Consider the following 20367-nt stretch of genomic DNA (forward strand, 5'->3'; position numbering starts at 1 on the left):
CTTCTCAATGCTTAATTTTTTCATTCCTTTTTTATTCGTAGTGCACACGCATAAACTTTATTTTATCTCACAACTTTCCTTGTCTGTTTTTCTAGATTACTTTCCTCTTTGGCCAGAATAATTTTTTTTTTCATCTATACTTATTTCAACATTTCCAATCTTAATTTTCTTTGGGGCCTCATTAAACTTTTTTCTCTACAACTTTGCTTGTCTGTTTTCCTAGACTACTTTCCTCCGTGACTTCTTTTCTCTTTGGCAAGAATGATTTTCTTTTATCTGTACTTATTTCACAACATTTCCAATATTAATTTTCTCTGGGGCCTCGCTTTATTATTTTTTCCGATGAGATCTGCAACTTATTCGAGTATGTCACAGAAAACTGAAAGTTTCAAAGTGAAATCTATGAACGCAGTTGCTGTCACGGACATAGAATGTGAAACAGTATCAACAATCCATACAAACATTCCAAACGAGAAACATAAACTGTCAAATCAGTCTAAACGTATGAGCTGCCATTCGAAATATGAACATTTATGCAGAAAAGAACATGATACGGAGGAATACAACTCACTTGAATCAATTAAAGTGAATACAAAACATTTGATAACTTTGGGATTTCGTTGGAGCAGGTACCACACAACTTTGTCTGCTAACTGTCATTCTGCTTCCTTCCATTAAATATTATGATATCCTATAAAAAGATTGAAAAAAAAGCTGATCTCTCAACTCTAGCGGATCACGCGACACAATCATAAGAGTCCGAGACCCTTACATTGTATATATACTATGGACGTTGTGTAAAAACGCGTTGCGTTATTGTAAACTCAAAATTTTCGGAAACTTGATATATCTTCTGTTTCTAGTTTATTCAATAAATTTAACACGGCCTTCGGAATGTGTTCATTAAAACATTTTCAAATATTTTATCTGGTCTTCTCAAAATAGTGTAGCAAAAATTCTATTCTACAGACATTTAGAAATATTTGAATGTATATTTTGAAATTATTGTGGTGGTTATTGCTCTACTAGAGGTGCGGTTGACGTGTTGTGGAGTAGCGATTCTTGAAATGGGTGAAGCAGATATGAAAAAGCGAAAAAAACTCGGATGGGGAGATTCATTCAAGCACATTTCAAAAGATTAAAAATATGGAAACTTGTTTTGGGTATGTGCCAGTTGTAAAACGCCCTCAGAAATAGAAGCTCAAAGTTAGGCTGTAAGTGTGAAGTCAATTAAGCTATAGTATAGGGCCGGCCTGCCCAACCCTTTTAGTGTCGCGGGCCACTTTCACATAAAGAATTCATTGCGGGCCACAATCGTTTTTACCAAACTTAAATACCAGCCAAGTTCTGTTTTACGTCGTTTTGTAAAATTCGAATGACCAATACAAGTACCTAACAAAGCAACGTTTTTAGGATTTCCGAACGAATATATTGAATATGTAGGAATGACATCAAGTCAATATTATCACAATTTTAAACGGATTCGCAGTAACTAAATTTCAGAATTTTTATTTAACGCAAAATTAGCATGACCACAATAGAAAAATACAAACAGAAGAAAAAAAAACGAATGCCGGACCCAGTAGCAAATATATTGTTCACTTTTTTTACGGCGGCGATAAGGAATATCAAAATCGACACGAATAATATGTAATAAGAATGAAATTAATTTCGACAATAGCTTTCGAGTTTGTCAAACAAAACGCGCAGTTCCGCAAGATATGAAAAACCTAAACATCAAAGTCCACCAGATCGCAAGACGTGATATCTGCGTGATATGGAGAACCGACATTTGGATAAAGATGGCCGGAATGAACACAGCAAAATCACGAAACATACCTTACTAGCCTATAGAAAATATCTGTATCTGAAATCCCAATTGTCATTCACGGCTCGTTGGAAAGTGGCGGTTGAATACATTCAATACAACACACTGAAATAGGCAAATCGTTCGTATCACTAATTGAAAGCAATGTCTCGAAAATTGTGATTTCAAAGCTGACTATGATAAAAAGGAAGTCAAGATATCTCTCCCCGACAATCACGTCCGCAAAGAGACTTGAAAAGTGGCATTTCTCGACCGTTTAAACAAGGAATAATGTTTTTATGGCATGTGTCAATATTTTCTTAGGTTTGTGGGAGACATCGAGATAAGTTTAGCATACCAAATTCTGGAAAATGCCGCGCGGGCCACTCGGAACCCTTCAGTGGGCCAGATGTGGCCCCGCGGGCCATGTGTTGGACGACCCTTGTATAGCGTCTCCGCCACGGGCTTAGTCGAAAAAACGAGTTTTAGAGTCTATTTCGCAACTCAAGACCAAGGGGTTCATACTCGGGCTGTCAGTACAATGTAAATTCATACTACTTGCTGGCGTTTGCAAATTTATGTGCGTATAGAAATTTTATATAGAATGACAGGGAGTTTTATATCCTCGAATATCTTTCTCGATTAAAGCATTGTTATTTGCAAAATGTAATGATGTGAAAAAAATATTTCCAATCATAAGGCAGTTAAACATGGAGATTCCCGAGATATTTATTGAGATTTCCAGTTTGTTTCGAGTGTTTAAAATCATTACTAAATAATCATACCTCCCGCGGTGTAGATATATTTTATCAACTTTCTCACTTGCCTTTGCATCTTATTTGATCAACGGAGAATTTTGAAATATCCGAAGCAGCTCACTCGAATTCACTGTGATGATTTTGGGAATATTTGTAAGTAATCGTGGCAACGCAACTCGTGTACGACCGATTTCTTGGAGAACTTTTTTATTCATTGGCGCAACTTAATTGGATGATTCAGGAAGAGCTGTAACCTTGATTTGACCTTCGAATACTTATAATACACAAATAGTGGCATAAAATTCTCTACTCCGAATTATTTACTGACAACGTTTTAAAAAACATCAGTAAATAAATAAATAATAAATAAATAACACCCGCATGTTAAAACAACGTTGTATCTATGCATTCTAAGATGTAACTGTTTGAATTACTAGAGATATTTATTAGGGGTCCGTTTAATGAATGTTTCGAATAAATCTTTCCGAATGAATTCATTTACTCATGACAATATTTCTGTTTGGATCACTGACCATGACCTTTTGTAACATGGCAACTACCGATTACATAACAATGGTTCAACAATGCCCTTGGCAACCTTGGTATCCATGAGAACCAGAGACAACCAATCATGTACCTCTGTACTTTTGCAATTAGTCTTGTAGTCTGTTCTGCCGAGTCTTTACTCGTTCGGTCGAGGGGGTTTAAGTTTCAATCGTACGATGTTTTCGATAGATGTTTCTGCGTGGCTTGTTATGCTAACCATTTCCTGGTGAGAAATGATAATAATGTTGGGCTATATGTGCCAATGCAATATTACTTCATGGTAACGTTATATTCAATGACTCAATCTGACGGATCGAATACCGGTGCAAAATCGAACACCTATTTTCTAATCCGATTTTAATTTTCCGAATTCTGTCCAAATCCAAGTTTTTATAGTAATCAGACTTAATGAATATGTTATATTTTATAGCCTTGGAATAATACAATCAATTACGTTACATCCCATTCTTGCTAGCCAATTTCAATATGGGGATAGCGTGCTGTAAATGCACAGATGGAGATAATGATGAAACGATTAACAAAAAGAGAAAAATGACGAAAACGCAAAGGCGGCGTTGGTTAAGGCGGAGAAAAACAGATGGAGAGATATTTCAATCGACTGAACCAACGAGGGAATCGCTAGATGCAGAGAAGCGGGAAACAGGTCAAATCGCTTTTAAAAAGCAGCAGCTTTCGTTGTGAGTAACAATATTAATTTAATTCGAATAAGTGAATACTTTTTTTTATAGTTAAACTCAGAATTAAAACGGTTGTTAATATAACAAACATATTTTTTGATGAAATAATTTTGTCGTTGATAACACCGCCCACTTTTATCAATCTTGTCCTGCTAGGAATCTTGAAGTGAAGTAGTACTTTTCAATGATACATCCGAAATTAGGATATATGGGTTACCAGCATATTGACATAGAGGTACTCCCGAAGTATAGTAACCAAGATGGCGGACACCGGAACGTGGTATGTGTACGAGGTTAGGGTTATGCCATAATTTAATTCCAATTTTCCGTATTTTAGTTCTATTATGAGTTTGCGGTCTAGCCAAATGACTCCCGTAATATTTGTACCTGAAATTATGGCTCAACCCTGACCTGCTACACATACTACGTTCCGGTATTCGCCATCTTGGTTCACATACTTCGGGAGTACCGACATGAAAATCTCTCGAAACGCTTTTTCCCAATAACACTAATCGACCAGAAAGTGGTATTTTTGCACGCGCAACATTTAATGATCTGTTATCCAATATATGAAATCAAATATAAGTCAATGTGGAAATAATTGTATTTATTTATCTTCTCCCATTTTCCTTATGTTCCGCATGACATTTCCAATATTCCGGCACACAGTCCCACCATATAAAGATTAACTTTACTCGAAAAAAAAAAATTTATTGTCCGTGGACAAATAACTTTATGGATCAATTGACATACATTAAATGGAATGAACATTGGCAACGATGGCTGCAAAAAGATGATGAATCTTGTAATTACATCAACAATTATATTGAAAAGAAAAAGTGTAAAGATTTTTCCATCGTCAGGAACTGCGTTTCATTCATAACGAACAAAACCCAACCACAATCTAATGAAATCACACATCATAAACAATTCATAACATTGGGAGATGGAAGCTGACTGCGAGTAATATATTCTCTTTAGCCGATTTTTCATTGATTTTATTCTATTAGTATCAGTTCGATTTGAATATTTTTGTCTTTTACCGTTTGTTCAGAAGACGCTGTTTCTGATTTGTCATTTAATTTGAGTTGGTTTAGAGAACCAGGCTGAATTTGCTTTATAGAAAAATTGAATTTTCCTATTTTAGCTGGCTTGTAACATTGCATTTATTCAGTGAATTTCATTCCTACTATCAATTGCATACATTCAAATATATTTCTAAAAAAAAAACAGTTTGCTAAAAAAAGGTAATATAATATTTCATCATCAACTAGTAGTCCAAGGCATTTTCAACTCATTCGCGTAACGTGGATGGCTTTAAATAATATGCATATTCACAAATTGTTATTGGCATATGCATTTTTAGAAATGGAACTTTTGGGAGGAGAAATACCCTGAAGCCTTTGCGAATATACCTGGGGAATCGTTTACATGAGTAAGTTTTTACCTGTTTTATTAATTTGCCGTTGCCACGATTCACTTTTCCACAAAACGCTATTTTTACAGAACTCAGAGAGTTTGGGAGACAAAGCTGCTTTGGGCATCGGATTTGAGATCCAATTACACTGCGCTACTTCTACGAGGACTAGTTCTTTCTTCCAGGAGGGTAATGTGTCCATTTACTCTTTCGAAATATTCAGAGTATTCACACGTTTAGACGGTTCATATTATATGTAATCTGCTGATACAAATTGAAACTCATCATGTTAAGCTAAGATGCATGTCAAGGCATCAAATTGAGTATCTTTTCGTATAAATTAATCCTTATTCCGTATATCGACAGACACGTCATGTTACAAGAGTAAATGGGCTAATGTCATCAGTCAACGTTGTCAATACCACTAATAAAAAATGCATCGAATCATTTTCCACAAAAGTCTCGAAATTTCAATCAACAGTAAGTATATTGGTTTCTGAAAACAAAAATTTGTGTCCCTATTAGTAGTATTCCATGTAGTTGTTGATATTTTATTATATTTTCAGAAATGTAATCCGATGCAACAATTTGATCCACTGAGGTAAGCGCTTTATATTCAAAATATTTTTTATCAATAGACAAACTTTGAAATTCATACCTGAGCAATTTATACAATCAACCATAAAAAATATTCTGTTATATATATCTAGAAATGGGAATTTCACAGGAGTGATCTCCATGAGGAAGACACTCAGGAACTATTTGAAACAGTAAGTTTATGAATTATATTATCAACTTGGCATTGTTGTTGCAATTTATACTTTAAAACGAGATTGATTTTTCGCAGAACTCGAATGACGTGGGAACAAAGTTCCTTGTTATGGGCTTCCAGCGTCAAAGTAAACCCAGGTCGTTGTATGAAGATTGTTCAAAGTATTGTTCGTTTTACTTTTGAGGTAACTTTTAACACGCGTATTTTATAATCAAGAATATGTTTATTTCAGCCTGCTTATAAAGTGCGGAATAGGTCGCTATAAATATGTATATTGATCTTTTAACTGGCTCGTGTCCACAGCACACAACACATAGGTGAAGAGTTTTTAGTTCTCGGAAAGTTAATTTAACGTTTGCCTTTCAAAAAAATCGAATAGGTGTGCGAAGCATTTTCTACCAAACAGTATCCATCTTCACCTATCAAAAAATATTTGCACCAGCATTTTTATTTAAACAGGCATCTCCGATGTCTCTTAAAGCAGGAAAACTGATTTCGGCCATTCCTATTGGTCATATGAGGTCGGCCAAGTTGGCAAATGACGAATCAAAAGTAAGTTCAGTAACTAAAAATGAATATATATAGTATTAACTGACTGTAATTAAGATAAAACACTTCCAGATAGGAGAAATGCAAATTAACATAAAGTTCAGACATGGTTTCTTTATTTTTGTATTTGGTTAATTGGTATAACGCGTATCCAAACCCCTTTTTTGTACCTTCATCTTAGTGAGTCCCCATGCTAAGCGTGCACGTATATAAACTACCGCTAAGACTAACTTTTTGAATGCTTATTTTTTTAAATATTCAGCCGAAAAAAGAAATTGTTTCATCTAGCGATTTGACAGCTCTTAAAACATTGGGTTGCAAAAGAGATGAAACGTTAGTTCAGTCAAGGGTAGGTTGATTTTATTTTTCGTAATTCGCAAATTTCTGTGTCAACTAAAAACTATATCTTTTTTGTTTTCTGTATTTTAAGAATTATCAGGAGAACAGATTCCATCAAACTATGTATGTATCTTTTTTCATTTGAATAAAATATATATGTTAAAAATCCAATATATTATTCACGTTTCTGTTTTATTTCAGGGAAATTGCAAAACTTAAACAACAGAACGAGAGAACGAAAATAAAAATCAAACGACAGATTCAGGTGATATATCGACGATCATGGCTGACAAATATTTTACTCGAAAATAAAAACGATTAGAAAGTTCATATACAAATATTCAAAGTATAATTAATTAATTAAGCGCAAACAATAAACCAATTGTTCATATCAAAACAAAAACTGATCAAAATGTGATCGACTTTTAGGAACGACATGAAATGGCGCAGGACAGAAGCCATCGATTCACTAATCCGAAGGTCAGTTATATTTATTCTAACACACATACTCTAATCATTCATCAATTTTAGCTGCTTTTTACTATGCTCTGCACTGCTTATTTACTATGCTCTAATATTGTAATAGACACTCATGGATTTCATTTTTAGACACCGTGTTTTGTTAACTGCGAGGTTAATAAATCGGCGATTCATAGCAGTCCTACAAATGTGAGATCTGCTTCAAACGAAGTTAAACGTGAATCAAAAGTAAGTATATTCATCGGATGTATTGTGATAAAAAAAAATTACATTTTATTTCTTTAATATTCAACAATAATTAATGAGTAAAATTTGAGCGAAAAAGGGGATTTTTATGATAATTCCCATTTTTAATCCGTTTCATTTCTTATTTCAAGTGCTTTCCTGGAGAAAACGACGTCCGGCCACGTCTGTGAGTATAATATCTATTTTTTCATTTATTAATATGATTGAAATTTTGGGTAACGAATTTAAAGTACTTCTCTTTTTTAAGTGGATTTGTAAGATTCAAGGAAAAGAATAAAAAAAGGATGGAGACAATCAGGAGGCGGAGAGAGGTAAAGTAATAACAGAAACATTAAAGAAAATTATTTCAAAATTTGAAAAAAAATATTCGAAAAGTTTTTACAAGCTGATATAGAAAATTGCATGTTTTCACTGGAGTGGGAGCAGGATTTGCATTTTCTAAATTCCCCAGAGTCGAAGTTTTTGTTACAAAAATTCGATTATTCCGGATTTCATAGCTGGAGTGGGAGTCGGTCCTGAAATATGGTCCGAGTCCGGATGCGTCAGGCGGAGTCGATTTGAATTCTCTCCGGCTCTAAATCCCTGTAAAAGTAAAAAATGATTTCCATCCTTTTAGGAACTCGAAGAAAGAGTTCGGCAGATGGATGAAGACCTCAGAATATCCAAAATGAAGGTCTGGTATTTATTTATTTATACTAGATTTTTTTACTTTTTCTCCATTTCAACTTTAAACTTTGGATCAATATTTCTATCTTAAGTTTGTATGAAAAATGTCTTATTCTATTTTTGAGTTTAGTGTTTTGATAACTTTTTTGACCAAACTTCATTATGGTTTTATTATTGCCATCTAAGCACCTTTTCGAACAGATTTGAAGAATATTATTTGGTAAAGCAATCACTCGCACATTTCATGTTTGACACAGTTAGAATCACGAATATTCTAAAATCTATTCCGCTTATTTTTTTTTTTAGCTTGAACGATCTAATTCAGAGAATACTGTAAAACATCATCAAACCGAAGTTGGTAAGTATCATAATCCATTTCGCTATGTTAAAATATCAACCCAATTTCATCTGAATATGACGACATTTGTGGTATTTAGATTTATTAGTTTGCCGCAAAATAGAAAGTGTATTTGTGAGATTTGGTTGGGTCATAGCCCAAGTTCGTGAGACAAAATAAGATATAACTGCTAAGATTAAGATTATAATAATTGCTGAGTCAAGTAATTAGAATGTAATAAAAATATGAAGATGGAAGGATTTAGTCTGTCTAATTTTGGTTATGCGCATACGAAGTAGACAAGGAGAAAGGATCTGCAGTTTAACATAATATCCTAGTACCCAACGTAGTTCAAACTGATGGTTACAAATTAGTATCGTGGAAATTCCATTACGAAGTCGATAGGTGCTTTTCTAGAATATTAAAACATATTTAAAAAGATAAAATCATCATTCGACTCGCATGGGATACAATATTTTATAAAATACTACAAAAATGTAAAAGATCAATATCCCTATCTCATATTTACAGGTGACAGCAGAAACAGGGAATGCCGAAACTCCCAGCAATGTTTTCCGCCATAACCACTGGGTCACCAATCCACATACATTTGCATATTTGTGTGTCTTGATTTTTTTATATGCACTTATTTCTCTGTATTTTAGCATAAATATATATATAAACATAATTATCGGATTTGATATCCTTTATTTGGGTGAATTTTTGTAAATGTAATAGTTGAATCAGTGTTTTCAGCTGGGTTGCTCGACCTAAAAGGGAAATTGACTTTTGAACTATCGGAAAGAACTTGACTACTTTCCTCCTTGACTTCTTCTCTTTTTTCGCCAAAATGATTTTTTCTGTCTTATTCCACATATTCACACCTTAATTTTTTTGGGGGGCCTCGCCGATTGACCTTATTTATTATATTTTTTACTTTAACTTCTCAATGCTTAATTTTTTCATTCCTTTTTTATTCGTAGTGCACACGCATAAACTTTATTTTATCTCTACAACTTTCCTTGTCTGTTTTTCTAGATTACTTTCCTCTTTGGCCAGAATAATTTTTTTTTTCATCTATACTTATTTCAACATTTCCAATCTTAATTTTCTTTGGGGCCTCATTAAACTTTTTTCTCTGCAACTTTGCTTGTCTGTTTTCCTAGACTACTTTCCTCCGTGACTTCTTTTCTCTTTGGCAAGAATGATTTTCTTTTATCTGTACTTATTTCACAACATTTCCAATATTAATTTTCTCTGGGGCCTCGCTTTATTATTTTTTCCGATGAGATCTGCAACTTATTTGAGTATGTCACAGAAAACTGAAAGTTTCAAAGTGGAATCTATGAACGCAGTTGCTGTCACGGACATAGAATGTGAAACAGTATCAACAATCCATACAAACATTCCAAACGAGACACATAAACTGTCAAATCAGTCTAAACGTATGAGCTGCCATTCGAAATAGGAACATTTATGCAGAAAAGAACATGATACGGAGGAATACAACTCACTTGAATCAATTAATGTTGAATACAAAACATTTGATAACTTTGGGATTTCGTTGGAGCAGGTACCACACAACTTTGTCTGCTAACTGTCATTCTGCTTCATTCCATTAAATATTATGATATCCTATAAAAAGATTGAAAAAAAAGCTGATCTCTCAACTCTAGCGGATCACGCGACACAATCATAAGAGTCCGAGACCCTTACATTGTATATATACTATGGACGTTGTGTAAAAACGCGTTGCGTTATTGTAAACTCAAAATTTTCGGAAACTTGATATATCTTCTGTTTCTAGTTTATTCAATAAATTTAACACGGCCTTCGGAATGTGTTCATTAAAACATTTTCAAATATTTTATCTGGTCTTCTCAAAATAGTTTAGCAAAAATTCTATTCTACAGACATTTAGAAATATTTGAATGTATATTTTGAAATTATTGTGGTGGTTATTGCTCTACTAGAGGTGCGGTTGACGTGTTGTGGAGTAGCGATTCTTGAAATGGGTGAAGCAGATATGAAAAAGCGAAAAAAACTCGGATGGGGAGATTCATTCAAGCACATTTCAAAAGATTAAAAATATGAAAACTTGTTTTGGGTATGTGCCAGTTGTAAAACGCCCTCAGAAATAGAAGCTCAAAGTTAGGCTGTTAGTGAGAAGTCAATTAAGCTATAGTATAGGGCCGGCCTGCCCAACCCTTTTAGTGTCGCGGGCCACTTTCACATAAAGAATTCATTGCGGGCCACAATCGTTTTTACCAAACTTAAATACCAGCCAAGTTCTGTTTTACGTCGTTTTGTAAAATTCGAATGACCAATACAAGTACCTAACAAAGCAACGTTTTTAGGATTTCCGAACGAATATATTGAATATGTAGGAATGACATCAAGTCAATATTATCACAATTTCAAACGGATTCGCAGTAACTAAATTTCAGAATTTTTATTTAACGCAAAATGAGCATGACCACAATAGAAAAATACAAACAGAAGAAAAAAAAACGAATGCCGGACCCAGTAGCAAATATATTGTTCACTTTTTTTACGGCGGCGATAAGGAATATCAAAATCGACACGAATAATATGTAATAAGAATGAAATTAATTTCGACAATAGCTTTCGAGTTTGTCAAACAAAACGCGCAGTTCCGCAAGATATGAAAAACCTAAACAACAAAGTCCACCAGATCGCAAGACGTGATATCTGTGTGATATGGAGAACCGACAGTTGGATAAAGATGGCCGGAATGAACACAGCAAAATCACGAAACATACCTTACTAGCCTATAGAAAATATCTGTATCTGAAATCCCAATTGTCATTCACGGCTCGTTGGAAAGTGGTGGTTGAATACATTCAATACAACACACTGGAATAGGCAAATCGTTCGTATCACTAATTGAAACGATGTCTCGAAAATTGTGATTTCAAAGCTGACTATGATAAAAAGGAAGTCCAGATATCTCTCCCCGACAATCACGTCCGCAAAGAGACTTGAAAAGTGGCATTTCTCGACCGTTTAAACAAGGAATAATGTTTTTATGGCATGTGTCAATATTTTCTTAGGTTTGTGGGAGACATCGAGATAAGTTTAGCATACCAAATTCTGGAAAATGCCGCGCGGGCCACTCGGAACCCTTCAGTGGGCCAGATGTGGCCCCGCGGGCCAGGTGTTGGACGACCCTTGTATAGCGTCTCCGCCACGGGCTTAGTCGAAAAAACGAGTTTTAGAGTCTATTTCGCAACTCAAGACCAAGGGGTTCATACTCGGGCTGTCAGTACAATGTAAATTCATACTACTTGCTGGCGTTTGCAAATTTGTGTGCGTATAGAAATTTTATACAGAATGACAGGGAGTTTTATATCCTCGAATATCTTTCTCGATTAAAGCATTGTTATTTGCAAAATGTAATGATGTGAAAAAAATATTTCCAATCATAGGCAGTTAAACATGGAGATTCCCGAGATATTTATTGAGATTTCCAGTTTGTTTCGAGTGTTTAAAATCATTACTAAATAATCATACCTCCCGCGGTGTAGATATATTTTATCAACTTTCTCACTTGCCTTTGCATCTTATTTGATCAACGGAGAATTTTGAAATATCCGAAGCAGCTCACTCGAATTCACTGTGATGATTTTGGGAATATTTGTAAGTAAACGTGGCAACGCAACTCGTGTACGACCGATTTCTTGGAGAACTATTTTATTCATTGGCGCAACTTAATTGGATGATTCAGGAAGAGCTGTAACCTTGATTTGACCTTCGAATACTTATAATACACAAATAGTGGCATAAAATTCTCTACTCCGAATTATTTACTGACAACGTTTTAAAAAACATCAGTAAATAAATAAATAATAAATAAATAACACCCGCATGTTAAAACAACGTTGTATCTATGCATTCTAAGATGTAACTGTTTGAATTACTAGAGATATTTATTAAGGGTCCGTTTAATGAATGTTTCGAATAAATCTTTCCGAATGAATTCATTTACTCATGACAATATTTCTGTTTGGATCACTGACCATGACCTTTTGTAACATGGCAACTACCGATTACATAACAATGGTTCAACAATGCCCTTGGCAACCTTGGTATCCATGAGAACCAGAGACAACCAATCATGTACCTCTGTACTTTTGCAATTAGTCTTGTAGTCTGTTCTGCCGAGTCTTTACTCGTTCGGTCGAGGGGGTTTAAGTTTCAATCGTAAGATGTTTTCGATAGATGTTTCTGCGTGGCTTGTTATGCTAAGCCATTTCCTGGTGAGAAATGATAATAATGTTGGGCTATATGTGCCAATGCAATATTACTTCATGGTAACGTTATATTTAATGACTCAATCTGACGGATCGAATACCGGTGCAAAATCGAACACCTATTGTCTAATCCGATTTTAATTTTCCGAATTCTGTCCAAATCCAAGTTTTTATAGTAATCAGACTTAATCAATATGTTATATTTTATAGCCTTGGAATAATACAATCAATTACGTTACATCCCATTCTTGCTAGCCAATTTCAATATGGGGATAGCGTGCTGTAAATGCACAGATGGAGATAATGATGAAACGATTAACAAAAAGAGAAAAATGACGAAAACGCAAAGGCGGCGTTGGTTAAGGCGTAGAAAAACAGATGGAGAGATATTTCAATCGACTGAACCAACGAGGGAATCGCTAGATTCAGAGAAGCGGGAAACAGGTCAAATCGCTTTTAAAAAGCAGCAGCTTTCGTTGTGAGTAACAATATTAATTTAATTAATATTGTAATAAGTGAATACTTTTTTTTATAGTTAAACTCAGAATTAAAACGGTTGTTAATATAACAAACATATTTTTTGATGAAATAATTTTGTCGTTGATAACACCGCCCACTTTTATCAATTTTGTCCTGCTAGGAATCTTGAAGTGAAGTAGTACTTTTCAATGATACATCCGAAATTAGGATATATATCGATTAGGATAAAATCTCTCGAAACGCTTTTTCCCAATAACACTAATCGACCAGAAAGTGGTATTTTTGCACGCGCAACATTTAATGATCTGTTATCCAATATATGAAATCAAATATAAGTCAATGTGAAAATAATTGTATTTATTTATCTTCTCCCATTTTCCTTATGTTCCGCATGACATTACCAATATTCCGGCACACAGTCCCATCATATTAAGATTAACTTTACTCGGAAAAAAAATATTATTGTCTGTGGACGAAGAACTTTATGAATCAATTGACATGCATTAAATGGAATGAACATTGGTAACGATGGCTGCAAAAAGATGATGAATCTTGTATTAACAACAACAAATAAATTGAAAAGAAAAAGTGTGAAGATTTTTCTGTGGTCAGGAACTGCGTTTCGTTCATAACGAACAAAACCCAACCACAATGTAATGATATCACACATCATAAACAATTCATAACATTAAGAGATAGAAGCTGACTGCGAGTAACATATTCATCTTTAGCCGATTTTTCATTTATTTTATTCTATTAGTATCAGTTCGATTTGAATATTTTTGTCTTTTACCATTTCTTCAGAAGACGCTGTTTCTGATTTGTCATTCAATTTAAGTTGGTTTATACTTCAGTCTGAATTTGCTTTACAGAAAAATTGAAATTTTCCTATTTTAGCGGGCTTGTAAAATGGCATTTCTTTAGTGAATTTCATTCCTACTATCAATTGCATACATTTAAAAATATTTAAAAAAAAAACAGTTTGCTAAAAAAAGGTAATATAATATTTCATCATCAACTAGTAGCCGAAGGCATTTTCAACTCATTCGCGTAACGTGGATGGCTTTAAATAGTATGCATATTTACAAATTGTAATTGGCATATGCATTTTTAGAAATGGAACTTTTGGGAGGAGAAATCCCCCGAAGCCTTTGCGAATATACCTGGGGAATCGTTTACAAGAGTAAGTTTTTACCCGTTTTATTAATTTGCCGTTGCCACGATTCACTTTTCCACAAAACGCTATTTTTACAGAACTCAGAGAGTTTGGGAGACAAAGCTGCTTTGGGCATCGGATTTGAGATTCAATTACACTGCGCTACTTTTACGAGGACTAGTTCTTTCTTCCAGGAGGGTAATGTGTCCATTTACTCTTTCGAAATATTCAGAGTATTCACACGTTTAGACGGTTCATATTATATGTAATCTGCTGATACAAATTGAAACTCATCATGTTAAGACAAGATGCATGTCAAGGCATCAAATTGAGTATCTTTTCGTATAAATTAATCCTTATTTGGTATATCGACAGACACGTCATGTTACAAGAGTAAATGGGCTAATGTCATCAGTCAACGTTGTCAATACCACTAATAAAAAATGCATCGAATCATTTTCCACAAGAGTCTCGAAATTTCAATCAACAGTAAGTATATTGGTTTCTGAAAACAAAAATTTGTGTCACTATTAGTAGTATTCCATGTAGTTGGTAATATTTTATTATATTTTCAGAATTGCAATCCGATGCAACAATTTGATCCACTGAGGTAAGCGCTTTATATTCAAAATATTTTTTATCAATAGACAAACTTTGAAATTCATACCTGAGCAATTTATACAATCAACCATAAAAAATATTCTGTTATATATATCTAGAAATGGGAATTTCACAGGAGTGATCTCCACGAGGAAGACACTCAGGAACTATTTGAAACAGTAAGTTTATGAATTATATTATCAACTTGGCATTGTTGTTGCAATTTATACTTTAAAACGAGATTGATTTTTCGCAGAACTCGAATGACGTGGGAACAAAGTTCCTCGTTATGGGCTTCCAGCGTCAAAGTAAACCCAGGTCGTTGTATGAAGATTGTTCAAAGTATTGTTCGTTTTACTTTTGAGGTAACTTTTAACAGACGTATTTTATAATCAAGAATATGTTTGTTTCAGCCTGCTTATAAAGTGCGGAATAGGTCGCTATAAATATGTATATTGATCTTTTAACTGGCTCGTGTCCACAGCACACAACACATAGGTGAAGAGTTTTTAGTTCTCGGAAAGTTAATTTAACGTTTGCCTTTCAAAAAAATCGAATAGGTGTGCGAAGCATTTTCTACCAAATGGTATCCATCTTCACCTATCAAAAAATATTTGCACCAGCATTTTTATTTAAACAGGCATCTCCGATGTCTCTTAAAGCAGGAAAACTGATTTCGGCCATTCCTATTGGCCATATGAGGTCGGCCAAATTGGCAAATGACGAATCAAAAGTAAGTTCGGTAACTAAAAATAAATATAGTATTGACTGACAGTAATTAAGATAAAACACTTCCAGATAGGCGAAATGCAAATTAACATAAAGTTCAAACATGGTTTCTTTATTTTTGTATTTGGTTAATTGGTATAACGCGTATCCAAACCCCTTTTTTGTACCTTCATCTTAGTGAGTCCCCATGCTAAGCGTGCACGTATATAAACTACCGCTAAGACTAACTTTTTGAATGCTTATTTTTTAAAATATTCAGCCGAAAAAAGAAATTGTTTCATCTAGCAATTTGACAGATCTCAAAACATTGGGTTGCAAAAGAGATGAAACGTTAGTTCAGTCAAGGGTAGGTTGATTTTATTATTCGTAATTCGCAAATTTCTGTGTCAACTAAAAACTATATATTTTTTTGTTTTCTGTATTTTAAGAATTATCAGGAGAACAGATTCCATCAAACTATGTATGTATCTTTTTTCATTTGAATAAAATATATATGTTAAAAATCCAATATATTATTCACGTTTCTGTTTTATTTCAGGGAAATTGCAAAACTTAAACAACAGAACGAGAGAACGAAAATAAAAATCAAACGACAGATTCAGGTGATATATCGACGATCATGGCTGACAAATATTTTACTCGAAAATAAAAACGATCAGAAAGTTCATATACAAATATTCAAAGTATAATTAATTAATTAAGCGCAAACAATAAACCAATTGTTCATATCAAAACAAAAACTGATCAAAATGTGATCGACTTTTAGGAACGACATGAAATGGCGCAGGACAGAAGCCATCGATTCACTAATCCGAAGGTCAGTTATATTTATTCTAACACACATACCGGTACTCTAATCATTCATCAATTTTGGCTGCTTTTTACTATGCTCTGCACTGCTTATTTACTATGCTCTAATATTGTAATAGACACTCATGGATTTCATTTTTAGACACCGTGTTTTGTTAACTGCGAGGTTAATAAATCGGCGATTCATAGCAGTCCTACAAATGTGAGATCTGCTTCAAACGAAGTTAAACGTGAATCAAAAGTAAGTATATTCATCGGATGTATTGTGATAAAAAAAAATTACATTTTATTTCTTTAATATTCAACAATAATTAATGAGTAAAATTTGAGCGAAAAAGGGGATTTTTATGATAATTCCTATTTTTAATCCGTTTCATTTCTTATTTCAAGTGCTTTCCTGGAGAAAACGACGTCCGGCCACGTCTGTGAGTATAATATCTATTTTTTCATTTATTAATATGATTGAAATTTTGGGTAACGAATTTAAAGTACTTCTCTTTTTTAAGTGGATTTGTAAGATTCAAGGAAAAGAATAAAAAAAGGATGGAGACAATCAGGAGGCGGAGAGAGGTAAAGTAATAACAGAAACATTAAAGAAAATTATTTCAAAATTTGAAAAAAAATATTCGAAAAGTTTTTACAAGCTGATATAGAAAATTGCATGTTTTCACTGGAGTGGGAGCAGGATTTGCATTTTCTAAATTCCCCAGAGTCGAAGTTTTTGTTACAAAAATTCGATTATTCCGGATTTCATAGCTGGAGTGGGAGTCGGTCCTGAGTCGATTTGAATTCTCTCCGGCTCTAAATCCCTGTAAAAGTAAAAAATGATTTCCATCCTTTTAGGAACTCGAAGAAAGAGTTCGGCAGATGGATGAAGACCTCAGAATATCCAAAATGAAGGTCTGGTATTTATTTATTTATACTAGATTTTTTTACTTTTTCTCCATTTCAACTTTAAACTTTGGATCAATATTTCTATCTTAAGTTTGTATGAAAAATGTCTTATTCTATTTTTGAGTTTAGTGTTTTGATAACTTTTTTGACCAAACTTCATTATGGTTTTATTATTGCCATCTAAGCACCTTTTCGAACAGATTTGAAGAATATTATTTGGTAAAGCAATCACTCGCACATTTCATGTTTGACACAGTTAGAATCACGAATATTCTAAAATCTATTCCGCTTATTTTTTTTTTTAGCTTGAACGATCTAATTCAGGGAATACTGTAAAACATCATCAAACCGAAGTTGGTAAGTATCATAATCCATTTCGCTATGTTAAAATATCAACTCAATTTCATCTGAATATGACGACATTTGTGTTATTTAGATTTATTAGTTTGCCGCAAAATAGAAAGTGTATTTGTGAGATTTGGTTGGGTCATAGCCCAAGTTCGTGAGACAAAATAAGATATAACTGCTAAGATTAAGATTATAATAATTGCTGAGTCAAGTAATTAGAATGTAATAAAAATATGAAGATGGAAGGATTTAGTCTGTCTAATTTTGGTTATGCGCATACGAAGTAGACAAGGAGAAAGGATCTGCAGTTTAACATAATATCCTAGTACCCAACGTAGTTCAAACTGATGGTTACAAATTAGTATCGTGGAAATTCCATTACGAAGTCGATAGGTGCTTTCCTAGAATATTAAAACATATTTAAAAAGATAAAATCATCATTCGACTCGCATGGGATACAATATTTTATAAAATACTACAAAAATGTAAAAGATCAATATCCCTATCTCATATTTACAGGTGACAGCAGAAACAGGGAATGCCGAAACTCCCAGCAATGTTTTCCGCCATAACCACTGGGTCACCAATCCACATACATTTGCATATTTGTGTGTCTTGATTTTTTTATATGCACTTATTTCTCTGTAATTTAGCATAAATATATATATAAACATAATTATCGGATTTGATATCCTTTATTTGGGTGAATTTTTGTAAATGTAATAGTTGAATCAGTGTTTTCAGCTGGGTTGCTCGACCTAAAAGGGAAATTGACTCTTGAACTATCGGAAAGAACTTGACTACTTTCCTCCTTGACTTCTTCTCTTTTTTCGCCAAAATGATTTTTTCTGTCTTATTCCACATATTCACACCTTAATATTTTTGGGGGGCCTCGACGATTGACCTTATTTATTATATTTTTTACTTTAACTTCTCAATGCTTAATTTTTTCATTCCTTTTTTATTCGTAGTGCACACGCATAAACTTTATTTTATCTCTACAACTTTCCTTGTCTGTTTTTCTAGATTACTTTCCTCTTTGGCCAGAATAATTTTTTTTTCATCTATACTTATTTCAACATTTCCAATCTTGATTTTCTTTGGGGCCTCATTAAACTTTTTTCTCTACAACTTTGCTTGTCTGTTTTCCTAGACTACTTTCCTCCGTGACTTCTTTTCTCTTTGGCAAGAATGATTTTCTTTTATCTGTACTTATTTCACAACATTTCCAATATTAATTTTCTCTGGGGCCTCGCTTTATTATTTTTTCCGATGAGATCTGCAACTTATTCGAGTATGTCACAGAAAACTGAAAGTTTCAAAGTGGAATCTATGAACGCAGTTGCTGTCACGGACATAGAATGTGAAACAGTATCAACAATCCATACAAACATTCCAAACGAGACACATAAACTGTCAAATCAGTCTAAACGTATGAGCTGCCATTCGAAATATGAACATTTATGCAGAAAAGAACATGATACGGAGGAATACAACTCACTTGAATCAATTAATGTTGAATACAAAACATTTGATAACTTTGGGATTTCGTTGGAGCAGGTACCACACAACTTTGTCTGCTAACTGTCATTCTGCTTCCTTCCATTAAATATTATGATATCCTATAAAAAGATTGAAAAAAAAGCTGATCTCTCAACTCTAGCGGATCACGCGACACAATCATAAGAGTCCGAGACCCTTACATTGTATATATACTATGGACGTTGTGTAAAAACGCGTTGCGTTATTGTAAACTCAAAATTTTCGGAAACTTGATATATCTTCTGTTTCTAGTTTATTCAATAAATTTAACACGGCCTTCGGAATGTGTTCATTAGAACATTTTCAAATATTTTATCTGGTCTTCTCAAAATAGTGTAGCAAAAATTCTATTCTACAGACATTTAGAAATATTTGAATGTATATTTTGAAATTATTGTGGTGGTTATTGCTCTACTAGAGGTGCGGTTGACGTGTTGTGGAGTAGCGATTCTTGAAATGGGTGAAGCAGATATGAAAAAGCGAAAAAAACTCGGATGGGGAGATTCATTCAAGCACATTTCAAAAGATTAAAAATATGGAAACTTGTTTTGGGTATGTGCCAGTTGTAAAACGCCCTCAGAAATAGAAACTCAAAGTTAGGCTGTTAGTGAGAAGTCAATTAAGCTATAGTATAGGGCCGGCCTGCCCAACCCTTTTAGTGTCGCGGGCCACTTTCACATAAAGAATTCATTGCGGGCCACAATCGTTTTTACCAAACTTAAATACCAGCCAAGTTCTGTTTTACGTCGTTTTGTAAAATTCGAATGACCAATACAAGTACCTAACAAAGCAACGTTTTTAGGATTTCCGAACGAATATATTGAATATGTAGGAATGACATCAAGTCAATATTATCACAATTTTAAACGGATTCGCAGTAACTAAATTTCAGAATTTTTATTTAACGCAAAATTAGCAT

General features: G+C 33.8%; 2 protein-coding genes across 2 annotated transcripts; both read left to right on the forward strand.

Moving 5' to 3' along the window:
• The first annotated feature begins 3546 nt into the window (after window positions 1-3546).
• LOC120341105 (uncharacterized) lies at window positions 3547-9199 on the forward strand. The gene is made up of 18 exons (XM_078114913.1): window positions 3547-3809; window positions 5176-5244; window positions 5316-5415; window positions 5593-5706; window positions 5793-5827; window positions 5937-5996; window positions 6074-6182; window positions 6458-6550; window positions 6810-6896; window positions 6978-7009; window positions 7088-7151; window positions 7316-7366; window positions 7496-7594; window positions 7744-7778; window positions 7860-7923; window positions 8229-8285; window positions 8585-8636; window positions 9147-9199. Exons 1-18 carry the CDS (start codon window positions 3598-3600, stop codon window positions 9197-9199), a joined length of 1386 nt encoding a protein of 461 aa, XP_077971039.1. The 5' UTR covers window positions 3547-3597.
• A 3971-nt stretch (window positions 9200-13170) lies between these two features.
• LOC144428024 (uncharacterized) lies at window positions 13171-18582 on the forward strand. The gene is made up of 18 exons (XM_078116667.1): window positions 13171-13367; window positions 14484-14552; window positions 14624-14723; window positions 14901-15014; window positions 15101-15135; window positions 15245-15304; window positions 15382-15490; window positions 15766-15858; window positions 16114-16200; window positions 16283-16314; window positions 16393-16456; window positions 16621-16671; window positions 16807-16905; window positions 17055-17089; window positions 17171-17234; window positions 17508-17564; window positions 17864-17915; window positions 18426-18582. Exons 1-18 carry the CDS (start codon window positions 13222-13224, stop codon window positions 18476-18478), a joined length of 1320 nt encoding a protein of 439 aa, XP_077972793.1. The 5' UTR covers window positions 13171-13221; the 3' UTR covers window positions 18479-18582.
• The last annotated feature ends 1785 nt before the right edge of the window (window positions 18583-20367 follow it).

The sequence above is a fragment of the Styela clava genome, chromosome 1, assembly GCF_964204865.1.
Source record: "Styela clava chromosome 1, kaStyClav1.hap1.2, whole genome shotgun sequence".
Classification (NCBI taxonomy): domain Eukaryota; kingdom Metazoa; phylum Chordata; class Ascidiacea; order Stolidobranchia; family Styelidae; genus Styela; species Styela clava.

Bases quoted from the DNA above. Each gene is read 5' to 3' on its own strand.
- LOC120341105 (XM_078114913.1), top strand. From the start codon at position 3,598: ATGGGGATAGCGTGCTGTAAATGCACAGATGGAGATAATGATGAAACG. The intron at 5,828-5,936 runs GTAAGCGCTTTA...ATATATATCTAG, and splicing joins CAACAATTTGATCCACTGAG to AAATGGGAATTTCACAGGAG. The intron at 7,924-8,228 runs GTAAAGTAATAA...CCATCCTTTTAG, and splicing joins CAATCAGGAGGCGGAGAGAG to GAACTCGAAGAAAGAGTTCG.
- LOC144428024 (XM_078116667.1), top strand. From the start codon at position 13,222: ATGACGAAAACGCAAAGGCGGCGTTGGTTAAGGCGTAGAAAAACAGAT. The intron at 16,457-16,620 runs GTGATATATCGA...ATCGACTTTTAG, and splicing joins AAATCAAACGACAGATTCAG to GAACGACATGAAATGGCGCA. The intron at 16,906-17,054 runs GTAAGTATATTC...TCTTATTTCAAG, and splicing joins AAGTTAAACGTGAATCAAAA to TGCTTTCCTGGAGAAAACGA.